General features: G+C 38.8%; 1 protein-coding gene across 1 annotated transcript in view; it reads right to left on the bottom strand.

Annotated features, from left to right (window-relative positions):
- LOC102290592 (serine/threonine-protein kinase 26) overlaps positions 1 to 15,806 on the bottom strand; it is a 45,147-nt gene extending 29,341 nt beyond the window's left edge. Inside the window, exon 1 of the mRNA XM_005950398.3 lies at positions 15,522 to 15,806. Coding sequence (XP_005950460.1) covers positions 15,522 to 15,542 — 21 coding nt within the window. The 5' untranslated portion in view covers positions 15,543 to 15,806. The remainder of the gene's footprint in view (positions 1 to 15,521) is intronic.
- Between the last annotated feature and the right edge of the window lie 1,223 nt (positions 15,807 to 17,029).

The raw sequence follows: 17,029 nt of genomic DNA, 5'->3' as shown, positions 1-17,029 counted from the left end.
TTCATTTCAAGTCCAATGACCTATAAATTCAAAAAAGTCCTTTCATACATTATAGCCCGTTTTGACCTGTGCTACATGGTGATATGACCCTTTCAAATTTTGATGTGAATTATCAGAAAACGGGTAAAACATCCAGCATACCAATTTTTACTATTGTTCCTTTACATCACAAATATTAAACTGGATCAGTTTTGCTACTGAAACACTGAACCTGAACAAAAACATGATTTTCTCTTCACAAAGTGACACTTTGAGTGGACGCTGCAGTTTTAAACACAGCTCAAGGCCCAGATTTACTGACATGTTCGCTCAGTGGAAATTTTTTTTCCTTCATAAAAGTCTAAATTTAATAAATTTTATTTTTAAACAAGAAAGAAACTTGTCTTTAGGGCTGTTCAATACAACGATATATATAGGATGACGATATAAAAACATCTATCGTTTCATTTTACGCTATCGTTTGTTTCGCGGTGTCACAAAATAAACTATTGACGGCAATATTCTTTCATCGTTCTGATGGTCACTGTAGTGGCTATATTAATTTCTTAAAGTTCTCTTTCTCTTATATTTAATATAACCACACTACTGACGGACAAGCGCCTGTTTTTATGCGTTGTCGTTAGCAACAACGACGGTAAAACCATCGCGTATCCGCTTGTTTATGTTCCACATAAACCTTCCACAATAAAGCTCAAGATCCCGTTGAGACTTTTCAAAATAAACTGAATCCCGTGAAAGAGCAGATTATTTACGGATGAGAAGTAAAAAAAAAGAGCTGCCAGGTGCTAAAAACTTTACCTTAGACTCAAACGTTAGAACAGGCTTTTCCCCGCAGCATGCCGTGTAATAAATACAAAGAAAACGGCAGCCTTTACAACTTGTGTCTAAAAATGTATCGTTTCATGCATCTGTTAAAACACTCGACTCCAGCTACATGACGCGCAGCTGGAAACACTTCCCGCAAGTCGAGCTGCCCGAGATTCACAGAATTTACAGAAAAGGTGTCTTTAACAAGCAGCACAACTGTTGTAATTCACCTGTAAAGCTATCTACTGAGAGCATGTAAACACTATTTTGCCCTGCTTAACAAATCCACTGCGAAATGTGTTTTTTTTAGGATTGCTGTAAAAAAACAAAAACAAAAAAAACAAACCACACCCTCATGTAGCTTAAAGGCCTGTAACTGCTACCCTTTAACGTAACCGCGTAGACAGAAAGGGTTATTTTGAGTATAAAGCTCATATACAGTTTGATACATTTCCATCAAGTCCTTGCACATTTACACTTTTTCAATTCTTTATTTCATATTCGAAATAGGGCTGTGCGATAGGACCAAAATCTCATATCCTGACATAAACATTTATTATCCCAATAACGAAATATATAACAAAATAGTGCATTTTCTGTAAATTCTGTGTGCGGAGCCACTCAATAGTTTTATTGTCGTTATTGTTGTTGTTAACATAAGTACGCATAAAAACAGTGGCTTGTCCGTCCATAGGGTGGTTATTTTAAATATAAGAGTAAGAGAGAACTTGAAGAAATTAATATAGCCTCACAGCCCTAATTAAAAAAAAATGCTCAACATTCCATCATGCATCCAAACTGTGGTGACTGTGAAGTTGGAAAACTCATTTTGACATGAGGATGATGAAATGAACATGTACATTTCAATCCCAACAACTGGGGAGTTACTTTTGTTTTGTTTTTTTAAACATGTCGACGTTCATATAGATGTTATGATGTTTCTGCAAAGTTTCGTTCAGATAGGTTCATCCCTTAAGGAGGAGACGTGGTAAATACAGACATATTGCATATGCTGATCATAAACTACAATCGACATAGTAAAAAGGTGTAGAATTGCCGTTTCATAGATGTAACTGAATCATGAAGCATCAAAATTAAAAATTAAAAAATCCAACAATGACAGTGCTAACATTCACCTGTCATGTGAAAACACTGACAGGGAAAAACTGGTTTGGGGTTCACACTATGAAAATATAAATAGATCATAATAAAAGCAGGATTACGTGACCCTGAGAGGTCACACTTTGCCCTTTCTGTCCCCGGGTGCTCAAAGAAAAACAGTTGGGTAACAGGAGGAAGTTAAAGAGTCAACAGCTGCTCAACCATTACTGACCATTTTACAGGCTGTTAAGTTACTGTTAAATTATCCATTTTTATAAGACTTCAAAAAAAGAAAAATGGCTCTAGTTATTGTTTCACGTTGGGTCTGATTAGACATGCAGCAGAGGAATTTTTAATGTTGGCTTATCAGTTAGAGGCATTCAGGAATTAGACAAAAGGTAAACAAACCAAGTTCCCATACTCAGAAAAAAGGCGTTTCATGCTAACATTTAAGCAAATGCAAAATAGCTCAGGTGTATTTGCATTCTGTTGGTCATTTCGATAAACATTTTAACTGGCTTTAACATTGTTGATATCAAGTGGGTACACTGGAAGACTATTAAATAACCAGCACCATTAGGTCACAAGCACCATTAACCTCAAGAAACTGCTGGGAAGCTAACCAGTCAGCAGGATCACTGGTTTAATACATTATCTGGTGCATGACAGCAAAAACAAATTTGAAAAGTAAATATTCTCTGAGGGTCATTGCTTACTGTAAATGACTTTAAATTTACAGACTTCCATAAATATGTACTGGTGTCTCCTTAAAACTATGTGACAAACAGAAAATAGGCATGTGAAAGGTTTTTGAAGTGAATTTAAGAGTTTATATGCAAATGACCGAGCTTGAAGCATGCCCTAAAAATAACACCACAACTACAAATTAAAATAGAATAAATGTAGTAAAAGAGGAACTTCATCTGGTCATGCATGACTGAACACGACTAAACCACACCTGCTTCTCACAGTTGTTCAAACAGCGAACAGTCAGTGACTCTTCTGATCGAATCATTGGTAAAACACCGACTTTGTGTATCAGTATATCGATCGCTCAGCTAATTAACATAGCGCCACTCATTCTATGAAGCGGAAACACCCAATTGCAAGTGTAATTATATATATTAAATTATTTACAACTTCCAGATATAGATAATAAAATGGGTTTCTTTAATATAAGTTGGAACTGGTTCACATTTCCAAACTTCCTGAAGGAATTCCTGTTGAATCAGCAGAGCCCATTTTTCCATTCTTTTTATAGCCTCTTATATGCTTCTGAGATAAGATACGCCGTGTTTTATATTTAGACTGATCTCACACAGAGACTGATGATGTATATATAGTGACGACACACATGCCTCAGAGTAGGGCTGGGCGATATGACCCAAAATTCATATCTCGATATTTTTTAGCTGGATGGCGATATAAGATATATATCTCGATATTTTTTTAAAGCCATAAAGTAAGAACAAAAAGAGAGTTCTTAGTCACACTGTGTCCCAGCTGTCACACGGGCACTTTTATTTACATACAGCGTAGATGTACATGAAGAAATTACTCAAAAATAAATTATCAGCATTTATTAAATAATCATGGTCCATAAATAAAAGAAAACAATGTTGTTTTTGTGCATAACAAAAAGCTCACAATTGTGCAGTTAAAATGTAAACTAACAGATGCTGAGCATAATAACAAAGAGACAGATTTCACAGCTGCACCACGTCTCTGAACAGGTGCCATTTGTGGTCCTTATACACAGTACGGTAATATTGCGTTGAAGCACAGTACGTATCACTCCGCGAGGCTCCTCCTCGGTAGCCGTAATCCTCCGACAATCCATCAAGCGGTGCAGCTCCGTAGCTTAGCAAAGTCATATTAAAACATTTTTTGACAGATTGCTGAGCGCTGTGTACCACATAAAATCGGTTCGCGGTCAGTAAGCACAACCAGAATTCATACATAAGGCGCGCTGTCGAGTTTTGAGAAAATTAAAGGATTTTAGGCCGTGCAGCCCCTCCGGGCTGCATGTGGTTAGCGCGGTTAGCTCGCTAACACGTTGACGCCGTCCAGCCCCACGCACGGGGCGATCCGCGGTAGCTCGCTAACGGAGATTTTCCGCTTTCATCTTGTCATTGCCTGCAGGTGAAGCTATGGGGGAGAGGGAGTTGTGTTCAGTGAAGGAGAGGCGAGGCTGAGTAACCTTGCATAGAGACAAAAGTGGACGAAAGAGAGGCAAACCTGCGGCTCCACAAGTATAATTATAACGTAACATAGACTATATCGATATAAACGATATTGTCACATCTTATATCTCGTATGAAAATATATCGATATTTTTAAAAAACTCGATATATCGCTCAGCCCTACCTCAGAGCAGGTGATAAGAGGTGGAGTCGGGTCAGGTAGAAGCACTAAAGAGAAGCGTTTAAAGTTTGAAGTTATAGGTCAGTGAGCTGCTAACACAAACATGACACTGCCCTGGAAAACTTGGACAAAGCTGTGGAAACTGTGCAACTGAGCAAGAAAGGACCATGTTTTTACTAACAAGTGCTGTCCAAAAACAAGAGAAGTCTGTGTACAAGTATGTCCCTGTTGGAGGTCAAAGGTCACAGCTGCTAGAGGAGGAAGTACAAACACAGCATTCTCCAAAATGACCTTTGCAGACAGCATCATGTGAAACTCTCAGCACTCTTTAACATTTCCTCTTTCCTCTTAAACATGACATGATGCGTTGAATCACCCAAGATGCGAAATTTCCAAAACAACTTTTGTAAAATGATAATGGCACCATGCTTTCACCTTACATACCAACATATTTTATTATATACAATAAGTTAAGCCCTTCACTACTGCTTCCTCTAAGTCAAAACTCTAGAGTAGCTGCTGGAGGGTGAGAGTGGTTACATACATACATACAATGTATGTATGTATGTATGTATGTATGTATATTTTATTTGAAAATTAAAAAAAAAAAAAAAAAAAGCAGTGAGTCATGATTCATGTGCTGAATCATCGTACATTTGCCAAATAGTTCAGTGGGATGCAGTAGTGTTAGCTTAACTGGTGATTCTAAATTCCCCACAGGTGTGAATGTGAGTGTGAATGATCTCTTTGTGGTAGCCCTGCGATAGACTAGCGAGCTGTCCACAGTGTAACCAGCCTTTTGGCCTAAGACAGCAGGGATAGGCCCAGCTCACTCTCCACATACTAGACTTTGAGGAGAGGAAGAAAATATCGATCCAATTGTGCTAGTATCAATCACATACTGATACCAGTGCAAGTATCGATACTATCAATATTTATATTGAGCTGCCCACCTCTACCACCTACACAATGATTGACTACAGCCCTCATCCAAAGCTTACAAAAGCCACCAACAAAGACTTTTTAAGCACTTATAATTTCTACGGATATTGCTTTTCTAAAAACATGTTACTCCTCTGAAAATATTTTCTTTACTTTGTGGCAAATACCTTCTGCAACACTTATCTGTCTGTTCTCCTATGGTGGGACTACAACTCCACATCTTAGACTGCAGGTGCAGATGGCAGTTCTTTGTCCTCGAGGAACGTCGGTGAGCGGCTGCATGTAAACAGCTCTCAGCATACTGCAGATTCTGGTTTGACTGGCTCTCCAGCTAACAGCAGATCCTCCGAGCAGAAGACCGTTTATAGCTGACAGCTACAGCTCCATATGTTGGCATATGTCCAGCTGCAGGATGAGCAACTATGTGGGGAGCAGGTGAACGATATTTAGGATTCTTGTTTTTGCCCTACAGCCAGTACTGAAAAAAAATCAGGGACAAGTAGGGCCAATAATAGGTGATTGGCAACAAGTTGACTATTAAAACAAGTTAAAAACAAGTAAAGTCTAGGGATGTGCAGCCAAAATAATATCTACTTCTGGCTGGTCTCTTTTTCACAATGGGTCACCACTGTGGCTGGCCCTGCACTTTTTATTTGGCAGATGTTTTTGCAAGATGCCCTTCATGACGCGGTCTCCAAAGAATTTGTGTTTCCTCCCGCTCTCGAACCAGATAAAAATAGGTAAATAAGTAAACCAATGGCTTTGCATTTAGTCAAATATATATCAAAAATAAGTACATATTATCTACAAATAAAATTATTTGACCATTATCCAAAGATTTTACTCCAAGCTCCTGCAAGCTTTATCTGGCAGTATCTGGTATTTTAATGAATTTTTATCCAAATTTTGAGGCTGGGAAATGGCACATATTTCTGCCACCTGCCAGCACTAGCTGCGTATTACGTACAGTAAGTGGGCAGTAAACTACGTTGTTACTACAGAGCACCGATTCACACTAAATCAACCTGCGCCAAATTTCCAAAGGAGAACACATTCAGATTAGAAGATTGCAAGACTATGTGACGTCACTCATGCAATATAATGAAGAAAAACAAGCACCAAGCACACAGGGCAATGGCAGCAGTAGAAAGCTGAAAAGTGTACTATGTTTTGTAGTCTGAAAGCCAAAATCACTGAAAGACTTTGAGCTAACTGAACATCTTGTCAATGTATAAAAAAAAATGGAACCACATTTGGCTGGGGGATATGGCCTAAAATCCATATCACGGTATAATTTGAAGCATGTGCGGTAACGATATATATCGCGATATATTCTTTTCTTCTGTATAACGTATTTTTACACACAATAAGGCACACTTAAAAATCCTTTAATTTTCTCAAAAATCGACAGCGTACCTTATGTAGGAATTCTGGTTGTGCTTACTGACCTCGAACCGATTTTATGTGGTACACAGCGCGCAGAAATCTGTCAAAAATATTTTAGTACGACTTTGGTAAGCTATGAAGCTGCACCGCTTGATGGATTGTTGGAGCATTACGGCTGCCGTAGTCAGGAGCCTCACGGAGTAATCTGGGTCCTAAACTCCGTTAACTTCTGGTCCCAAAGTCAAACGAACACTGCGGCATCACAGAGTTAAAAACTGTCTAAATTCTTTCATCTTTAATAAAATGATCAGCGTTGCTGCTTTACCAGGTGTAACAATTAATCCAGGCATCCATGAAAACTGAATTTATTAAATTCAACAGAGTTGGAAGTTAGCAGGAAGTTAGCTCGCTAGCTTCCACCTAAACATGATATAGCATGTCCTGACTGAGAGATTTCTAAAAAAAATTCAAATGTATAGCTCTGCTATCACTTCCAACATAAATAAAGACAGAAAACTAAACAGCAGTGACTTTTGTAAGGTTACTGAAGTTGGACTAGCTGGTATATAATGACGTGCTACGTGATCGCTAGCAAAACAGCTACGTTAGCATAACATTACCACAGTGAAGCTGAAGGATGAACGCAAACTTTTTACCACTCAGTAAAAGTTAATGTGAGGGTTTCGGGTGGTTAGGGACAAATGCAATTGCATGGCAAAATGCTATAAACGGACCAAACTTCAGTCAAGAGAACAACTGAGATAATCCATCCGCAATACGAGGTTAGTCAGGTTACTGCAACAACATGGGAATAGAGCAGCTGCGAGAGAATTCAGCACTAATGAATCAATGGTAGGGAAGTGGAGGAAGCGCTATTTTTGGCTTTCCCCATATTCCAAAAGTGCTTCGTCTCTTTGCTATTACTGTCGCCCGGCATAATTTGCAGATGATGTTGTTTGCAGCCGCTGCAATGCTTTTGACCAAAACAGGCGCAGCTTGATGACTCCATCAACATGCCCTATCGTGGTAGAGCGGTATAGTCAAAATCTCTATCGTTGGCCAAATTTATATTGTTTCTACCGTATACCGTTTATACCGCCCACCCCTCCACACGTACACTGGTATCTTTCAAAACGCAGCTTTTTCTACATGTTTGGGCCTTTCATCCACACGTAAATGGAGAGTTTTAAGAAGTCCTGCCAATGTGAAAATTTTCAAAAACGTTGTCTGGCCGTTTATGCGTGGATGAGGAAAACAGAGATTTAGTCAAGCAATGTAAAAGGAGTGCGGCCTTTTTTGACGTCACACTGTGCACCACTGATTTAGACAGAATTCACATAGACTCCCGATTGGCCACCTGTTGCTTTGGTGTGCTCTTAAGAGCTTTGACTTCGTTTTTTGCATTTACATGCCGACAGAGATATTATTTCCATAACTACACGTGTGAACGGGATTTTGTTTTTTGTAAACGAAAACAGAAAATCTCTGTTTAGAAAAAATACCCGTGTGCGTGGAAGTAGTTTTGCTGGATAACCTGCTGTCAGAGAACTTATAACTTACTAGCTTTTATGTTGTTCACCCATTCAAACTGAAGCTTTAGAATAACTATGTTTATAAGGTTGACTGGTCTGTAAATTGTTGAGTCTGTGGTTCTTAGGTTAACTTTGAATCTAAAGGAAGCCCGGTGCAGTCCAGTTATTTTTTGCCACCTGAAAAAACATTTTATGCTAAAAAAGACTGGTCAAATAATGTTTTATCACAGATTTGGTGCTTTTCCATTGGTGGAAGGTAAAATCCTCTTTAGTGGTTGGCTGTTTTTATTTTAAAGCAGGAAACAAAACAAAAAAACATATTTAAAATCAATAATTGGTCCCATAAGCTATTGGAGCTGTGGAAAGGAGCTGGAGTACCTGGAGGCAACATGCAGAAGTCCACACAGAAAGGTCCCACTCAGCTGGCGAATACAAAACTTCTTGCTAAGACGAGACAGTGCTAACCACCAGACTACTGTGTCGCCTATAACTAATCCAACATTTAAAAATTATGCCCTAATCTAAACGCAGGCAGCTGCAGAAGATGATAAGCAATGCAATGCTGAGAACAATCAGCACCACAATATTTTACTGTCAACTGAAAAAAACGATAACCACAAATTATAAGTGTTAGCTATATTTAGAGTATTTTCACCATTTCATCAGACAGCCGTTTCCGATGAGGAACTGAAGTAATTATACTGCTCTCTCAAAATCCCCCAGACTCCTCAGACAACAACAGTAATTTTGTCATTTTACCTCACAGGACTTACCGATCTGCCGCTGCCTTGTTTGAGTTACTGTGTGGCTTTGAAAGACCACCAACTCTTTTTGTTTTGATGGGTTAATGGCTGATTTAATCTATCAATTCTTCAAAAGAATCAACTAATTGTTTGGTAGGTTTACATAAAACAACTCAAACCACAAAAATGACCAATTTCAGTCACACAAGAAATAAAAAAAACATCTCAATTACAACAAAGTGGCCAGTTTTATAACTTGCCAGTCATTTCTGTATAATTTGTATCATTTCGTTTCCTCAAAATGATGTTGAAGCCAGCACTGAGTGAAACTGAAGACTTGAATGACTCAAACTCCGTCCAACACAGGAGCCGCTTGTGCCGTCAGGCGGTTTCTGTTTATACGTCCTCATCCAGGAAAATGTGAAGATAAACAAGACAAACGCATGAACAGAGGGGTGTGAGAATGCTCTACTATGATTCAGGCTGTAGAAAGACTGACTCACGCTCTATAATCAAAACTTGCAGGCAGCTGGCTGGTAGCTGCTGATAATTCCTCACTCAGGAAAACACAAACACACCACCTTCAGGGTGGTGGAGCCTGTGATTATATATAGCCACAGATACGTACAGGCTGTGAGAACTGGAGCGCTGAAAAGGTGCAGCCGTAAAAATGACAAAGAGCAGAAGGAGAAGCGGCCACTCCCAGGTGTTTGATCAGGTGTATGCCACTTTGACAATCCGATTGTTCAGTCTGACGTCACTAGCCGTGTCTGGGTCTAAACTCCGCTGCAGGTCCATATATCAAACGATCACTGTGGCATTACTGAGAGTTGAAAAACTGTCTAAAGTCTTTCATCTTTAATAAAATGATCAGCGTTCTGCTCTACATATGTGGGTTTTTTGTTTTTGTATTTTAAGGCCAGTAAAGTCCTGTAGTGGATCAGTGAGCAGGAATCCAAGTAAAAAAAAAAAAAAAATGGCAGGAAGACGTTTAACACCTAAAACCCATGTTTAGTTTTTTCCTCTCTCTCTCCATACGTAGCTCCATTTTTTATGCTAGTCTGCCAGCTGAGTTAACTTTAAGTTGGTTTTTAAGTTGCTGCACTTCAAGTCTAATAAAATTTCAAATCTACACCAGCCATACTTCAGGTACTAAAATTACACAACTGTTACTCAGCGAGGCTGATAAAATGCTGTTGTTTGATTGGGGTAAAGTTTCCATTAATCATTTGCAGGGATGCACTAATCTGATATTTGGATTGGATATCAGTCCAATCTAAAAGCTGGATCGGGTATCATCAAAAATGCTCTGACCCGTCGCACAAATTAGTGCCATGACACTAATTCAAACCAGCAACTGTTGTCAAGTTAGCCGACACAACCAAAAAAAATTGTAACTTTCGTTACAAGCGGTGTAAGACTTGCTGAAATACTTTATGACACTTATGGTAATATAATGTTCTGCCGTCACCTGGCTTTATATTTTTCAGCTTCCCCTCTACAGGGGAGAACCAGGGAAGGAGAATCTAACGTGGCCGTTATTAACAGCAGCAAAGACTAACAGACAGCTGAAAATAAACTAGAGTGAATAAATTAAAGGGATAATATAAATTAATTTTGTTTTATTATGTTCATCTGTACCTTAAATTTAGAAAAAACAAAAGAAAAACCTATTACCAGTACAGTTTATATTTGTAGAGATAATTGTTTTGTAGTTACGAAGTTACGAAACCAGTGTTCAATTCATTGTCTTACACAAAAGAACGATTCCCGGTCCTTTTTTAAAAAAAACATAATCACAGCTCATTAATGTGACACTGCTATCAGATTACTACTGGATTTCAGCTGATACCCAAAGTCATTGATCTATATCAGATCAGAACTGTAGGAAGTAGGACTGGTACATCTCTGGTTGCCATTTCTTGGCCAAATGAAGGCTGGCTGGAAATCCTAAGTATATTTGACTTTGAGGGTGATTCCCTGGATTGACAAAATATGTGATTCAACTAAACTGTCATGTTTAGTTCAAAGCCCAACAGAGTGACAGTTCTAATAATATTCTGCGAATTAAACATAAATTCATATTAGATCAACAAAATTTATTAGTGTAGCATGAGGCAGGAGCCCGAGGAGGAAGGTAGGCAAATGTCCAGAATCAAACTCTTGGGGAAATACCTTTAAGTTGTGGAATTTGCCTCAAGTTTGTTCTGTTTGACAGGGAATGACCTCCTAAAACCGCCATGGGGCACTAAAACTGAAAGCCCATTACTGAAAGAACAAACATCATAAAAACATACCTGCCAGCACGCAATCAATCACAGTGCCAGCTGAGTCATTGGATTTTTCTTCTGTGACAATCAACAACTCAAACCATACTGTCAAGATGCTTCTGATTTGCAAGTGTGACATCATGCATTAGTAGCTGTGTTTCGTGGCGCCACTAGATTTGATTTTAGGCATCAGTGGAAATTTGTACATTTCACCAAAGATGGAATTTCGCCCACGGTGTTAGGATTCTGTGGAAAAATAAACACAATTTTTATATCCCAACATTGCAAAATTTTCCACTAATTAAGCGTTCAATCCCGCTAATGAGATTTTATGATCAATGAAGATTAGGCCTCGCCTAACCTTGCGTAATGTAGGACTATTGATATTAGAGAAGAAGTTTGTCGATCACTTTATAAGTTCAGTGATCTCAGATGTGAATACCTTGTGCTTTCCTTTCCCCCCCCCCCCCATGTTGGTAAAATGGAAATCTTAAGTTTTGCCATGTCTGCACGGTTAAAAAAGAAAAAGAAAGCGTTTCAATATAACAAACATGTATTTTTGAGGGCATCTGTTAAGAGAGTCATTTCCATTTTAACATAGTGTGGAAACCCATGAAAGAGCTGACACAACGATGTGATGCCCAAGGCAGCAAATATCACAGTCAGACAGTGAACTTATTATTCGTAACAGACTGTAAAAGACATAAACAAAGGAGTCAGCTGGGGGCACTTGTGTAATTATAATGATAGCACTGTTTCAAATGATATCAAGCTTATTTTTCTGGATTATGTAAGATTTCTTTCAAAAGAGGCTCTGAATCATGGTCACAAGCCAGAAACCAACGTAAGAGTCAGCCGAGTGATATCGTTCAGGCTTTACACAACATTTTCCACGGAGCTGGGATCTCTCAGCAGCTTCCACTGATAGCAGAAAGGAAGGACTAGAGGAACTAGAGGTTCAAAGTATGTGTGAAACTGATATCCTGAGCCACAAATCATCCATTATGCTACTGTACCGCTTTTGTAAACTCATTCATTTAAGCTAAATACCACCCCCCCCCCACCTGTTACAGGATAATTCTTACAAAATGAGGCACTCCAGCACAAATTTTGGGTTATTTTTTGAGCTGTCTAATAACAACAAATGTTGCAATAATGGAAACCATGCGTCTTAAACTTGATTTAAAAGGAATTTTTGGCTACCTAGGGGCAGTCAAAACAAGTTTTAGACATTATGCGAAACAGATATGTTGTTTCCTCTTCCAAGTTTGTTTTGCTTTAGCGGGGGGAAAAAATATCAAGCCCTTTAGCTTAGGTAACTTTGCCCATTTGGCTAATTCAAGTCACTGTACTGGACCTTTTGACTCTATTCATGACTTTAACACTTTAACACCTTTAATCCATTTTCTGCTAAATACAATTACTGGATTTGCAGTTTATTAGACCACTAGCCCATTCATTTTGTTATTATCATCATTTTTGGTAAAGTTTTTATCATTTCTTTTAGTTAGCATGAAATTAGCAAAAACGCTTATCACCTGATACTTTCATACACTATAAATTTAGCTTGCTAACCAATCTTGTCACAAGGGCTCGCCACAGCAGCTTGCACTGCATGTCTAGTTGTACGCTGGATGCCAATGGTCAGTTGGTTAGCATTATAGTGATGCTAGGTACCTTCATCTTCACTACAAATTCTGGTATTATTTCCAAGTGGTTATAATATAAGCACCCTTTTAACGCACTTAGCGATTCAATTCTTCCTTAACATAAAAAATTATTTATATCACCTTTAAGCTACCAGAGATCAAAGTGGCAAAGTTACTTATACATTTAGGCCAACAATACATAATTCCCAGCCACATAAGCAAATATATACATATTGGGTTTTTTTTTTTTTAAAAGCGATCTGAAAGCCACCATAACTGATATTTATGCTTAAAAGAATAACTACCCAACAAGTGATAAATATCCTATCACCTAATCGACTGATCAGGTAGCTCCAGTCTTGCACAGCACTTTCCACTATGCATCATTGCTCTTACTGGCAGCAAACCTTGCTGTCTGTCTCGATGCTGTGGCAGCTGGTGCCAGGCGTCGGGTGTGTTGATGTAAGCAGCCTGTGACACCATTTGTGGCCCCGCCCACTTGGGATGCACAGAGCAGACACGGCGAGCCAGTCCCACAGGTAGACACACCTGAAAGCCGGCTGAGCAACAGGTTGGAGGCGTTTACACACTTCTAGTGCACGTTAGACACCTTTTGTTTCTTACTGGCACAAGTCTGGCATACCTGAAGATTTTCCTCTAATATGACTTCCAAGGGAAGGATGATCCCAGAGTAGATTTTAATCAACTAGACTAAAGGCAGTGGATGTCCTATAAAAGATATCAATCAATGCTGCTGAGCAACAGATACAGAATGGGCCATTAACACATGGAGTGTTACGGGAAATCATGAAGGCTAGACACACCTTTTGAGTTACGCATAGCTCACATCATTAAGGAGATAAAGACAGAGGACTATAAAATGTGTCACTATGGAAACATTACATGAACACAAAAGTGATACAATCAGAAAATACATCAGGTTCAGGAGAATTAAGGTCAATATAATGCGAGTCTGCGATATCAGCTGATAATAACTAAATATATGGATGTGATAAGAGGCAGAAACATTGTGTCATCATAAAGTGTGCCTGGATTACAAGCAGCACATTAAGTCACGGTAAATCTGGATTATTTAGAAGTCTTAAATCCTAAATACACAAGAGTTAAATAAACTCGTTTATACAGCAGCAGAGTCACACTGTAATTCATCGCATGTATATATCCGACGGTACGTAAACCACAGAGTCACACTTCAGCTTGGGTTGGTAAAACAAAGTCACAACACAAGCCATCGTGACACATTACACGACACTGTAAAGTACATATGAAGCAACAAAGCCAACACATAAGCCACTACAGAAACACTATTTTCAGACTTTTACAGCTGTAACCACCTTAAACATACAGTAAACTCAATAATGAGGTAATATCGATAAATATTAGTTCACTTTAAAAAATGTGAACACCATGAAATAAAACTCGTTTTAGGGAACCGGAGAGACATCATGGGTACACCTTAAATTGTATAAACACTACAAATTCACTAGTTCAGAAAGCTAAAAGTCACCTTGTAAATCATCATACACACATTATAGGTCGCATTAAGAGGTAAGGGCACTGTGAACTATGTGTATGCAAGTATCACAGTTACCACTGAAGACACAAAAACACCCTAAAAAGTTACTGTAAGCTTATTTTGTAGAAGCCGAGCCACCTTATAAACCTTTCTATGAAGATTACAGTTTCATTTAAAAGATTTAAACACTAGAACTAGGCGCACTTGATGCAACAAAAACTTCAATTCAAAATTTAGACTAAACTTTGAGCACCAAAGTCACAATATAAGCTAGTATAGATTATAGTTATACTTATTATAGATGATAATAACGCAAGGTTATTATCAAGTCGACTTGGAGAAGTTAAGTCACATTATTAAGCAATTATTTGAGTAAAACGCCCAACTTTAAAGTGATTTAAAAAGCACAAAATAAAAAGGAAACTCAATTTATGGCCCCAGAGTTCCATTATGAGTACACTTTAAACGATATAAAATACCACAACCTCACAATTTCAATAAGCTAAATAACTTTATGGGTCATTAAATCCACACTATAGGTCACATCAAGAGAAAAGGCCCTGTAAACTAAACTTTGAGCACCAAAGTTATGATATAAGCTGGTATAGAGGTATTGGAATTACACTTATTACAGATGTAAACACCCAAAGGTTGATAGAGCAAGGTATTGAGCAACTATGTAAATATAATGTCAAAACTTAAGGGATTTAGACACCATAAAATAAAAGCCAGCTCGATTTAAGGAACCAAAGCTACATTTTACACAAGTGTAGCTTCATTTCACAGCGCAGAGCCACAATCTGGGGAAGCTACATCACTTTATGAGTCAGCACATGCACATCAAAGGTCGAATAAACAGGTATAAATACACAATTAGACACCATGTGAGATTTTGACCATAAACTCATTTTCCACAGCTAGAGAAGATCTGACGAGTCACTTTTCCCTGATGTTTTTTTAACTGGATGTGGAGACCTACGTCTGTTTATTTGAATACACAGCGCTGTATGTTAGTATGTTCCTATGGCTCATATACACAACAGGTAATCACTCTTACAAAGGAAAGAAACATGCAGCAGCAGTTGCACAATCTCCCCTCCACTTCTCATAAAGACCCGCTTCAGTTTTCTTATGAGGACGATTGAAAACCCAGAGAAGAGCAGCAGCAGCACGTCCACCTTTCTCCTTACCTGCATACCAGGAACTTCCATGGTTACTTCGAAGTATGAACGCCCTGTTCCTCCTCCAGGTTTGTCACTTTTTATTCTCCTCCTTCTTTGACTACTGCCTTCTACTATATATATTTTTTTTAATCCTCGTCGAGCTTCTTCACAAGGAAATAAACTTCTCGAAAGAAAAATAAGTAAAGAGGTTTGACTTCGAAGTGGAGGAACTGTATCCGAGAGGAACGGCGGTTTAACTTGCAGGCGGCTGAAGTGAACAAACTACAAACACACAGTGACAAAGTGAGCACAGAAGAAGAAGTGCACGGAGAGGATGACGCGCAGCTTTCTGCCTCCTTCAAGGGAGGAGCGACGGTGTGTGAATGTCAGCTTCGCACACACTTCTACTGCCACCTGCTGTTCATAACTGTTCCTATCTGTGGTTCATGCTGCCTTCAGGTGCAAGTCCAAAACTGCTTCGAATCAACAGCTGCCTACACTTACCGGCCACTTCATTAAATACATCGGTTCAGGTCAATTCAATTTTATTTATATAGCACCAATTTATAACAGGAGGCACCTCGAGGGCTTTATACTGAAGGGTTTAAGAAGAAGTTCCAACTATCAGATGACCCACTATGTGCAGATGCTTGGAAACAGTGGGAATGAAAAACTTTGAACAGGAAGAAACTTCCACCAGAGCCAGACTCAGGGAGGGGTGGCCATCTGACACAGCTGGTTAAGGGTTAAGGGAAGGAAGACAGGACAAAGGCATAGTGTGGAAGAGAGCCAGAGATTAATAACAACTAATATTTAAATATACAGTGTGTGAAAAAAGGCGACTGAAGAAGAAACTGCATCGTGGGAATCTCACAGTAACCTAGATCTAATGCAGAGTAACTAAGGGAGGATTCAGGGTCACCTGATCCAACCCTAACTATATGGGTTATTAAAATCCTTTTATACTATATAAAACTATGTAGTATTTATTAAAATAATGTAATAATCCCTAAGGACAAATATGCAACAGGGGGCTCCAATCGACAACTCTGAGATTAAGAGGCTCATGCTCTTCCAACTGAGCTGGCCAGGCTTGGAAAGTTTGAAGCCTAATCTTAAAAGTAGAGATAGTGTCTGTCTCCTGAATCCAAACTGGAAGCTGGTTCCACAGTAAAGGGGCCTGAAAGCTGAAGGCTCTCCCTCCCATTCTATTTTTAAATACTCTAGGAACAACAAGTAAGGTTGCAGGCTGAGAGTTCAGTGTTCTAATGGGGTGATATGGATTAGGATAAGATGGGGCCTGATTATTCAGACCTTGTATGTGAGGAGCAGGATTTTGAATTCAATTCTGGATTTAACAGGAAGCCAACAATGGGAAGCCAGTATGGGAGAAATATGCTCTCTCTTTTCTAGTCCCTGTCAGTACTCTTGCTGCAGCATTTTAGTTTTTAGGACAACCTGATAATACTGAATTGTAGTAGTACAGCCTAGAAGTGATAAATGCATGAACTAGATTTTCAGCATCATTCTAAGTG

The sequence above is a fragment of the Haplochromis burtoni genome, unplaced genomic scaffold (assembly GCF_018398535.1).
Source record: "Haplochromis burtoni strain Fernald_Lab_line unplaced genomic scaffold, NCSU_Asbu1 Contig_732, whole genome shotgun sequence".
NCBI classification, from domain to species: Eukaryota; Metazoa; Chordata; class Actinopteri; order Cichliformes; family Cichlidae; genus Haplochromis; species Haplochromis burtoni.
The sequence above is the reverse complement of the archived record's forward strand: the minus strand, read 5'-3'. Positions and strand labels throughout refer to the sequence as shown.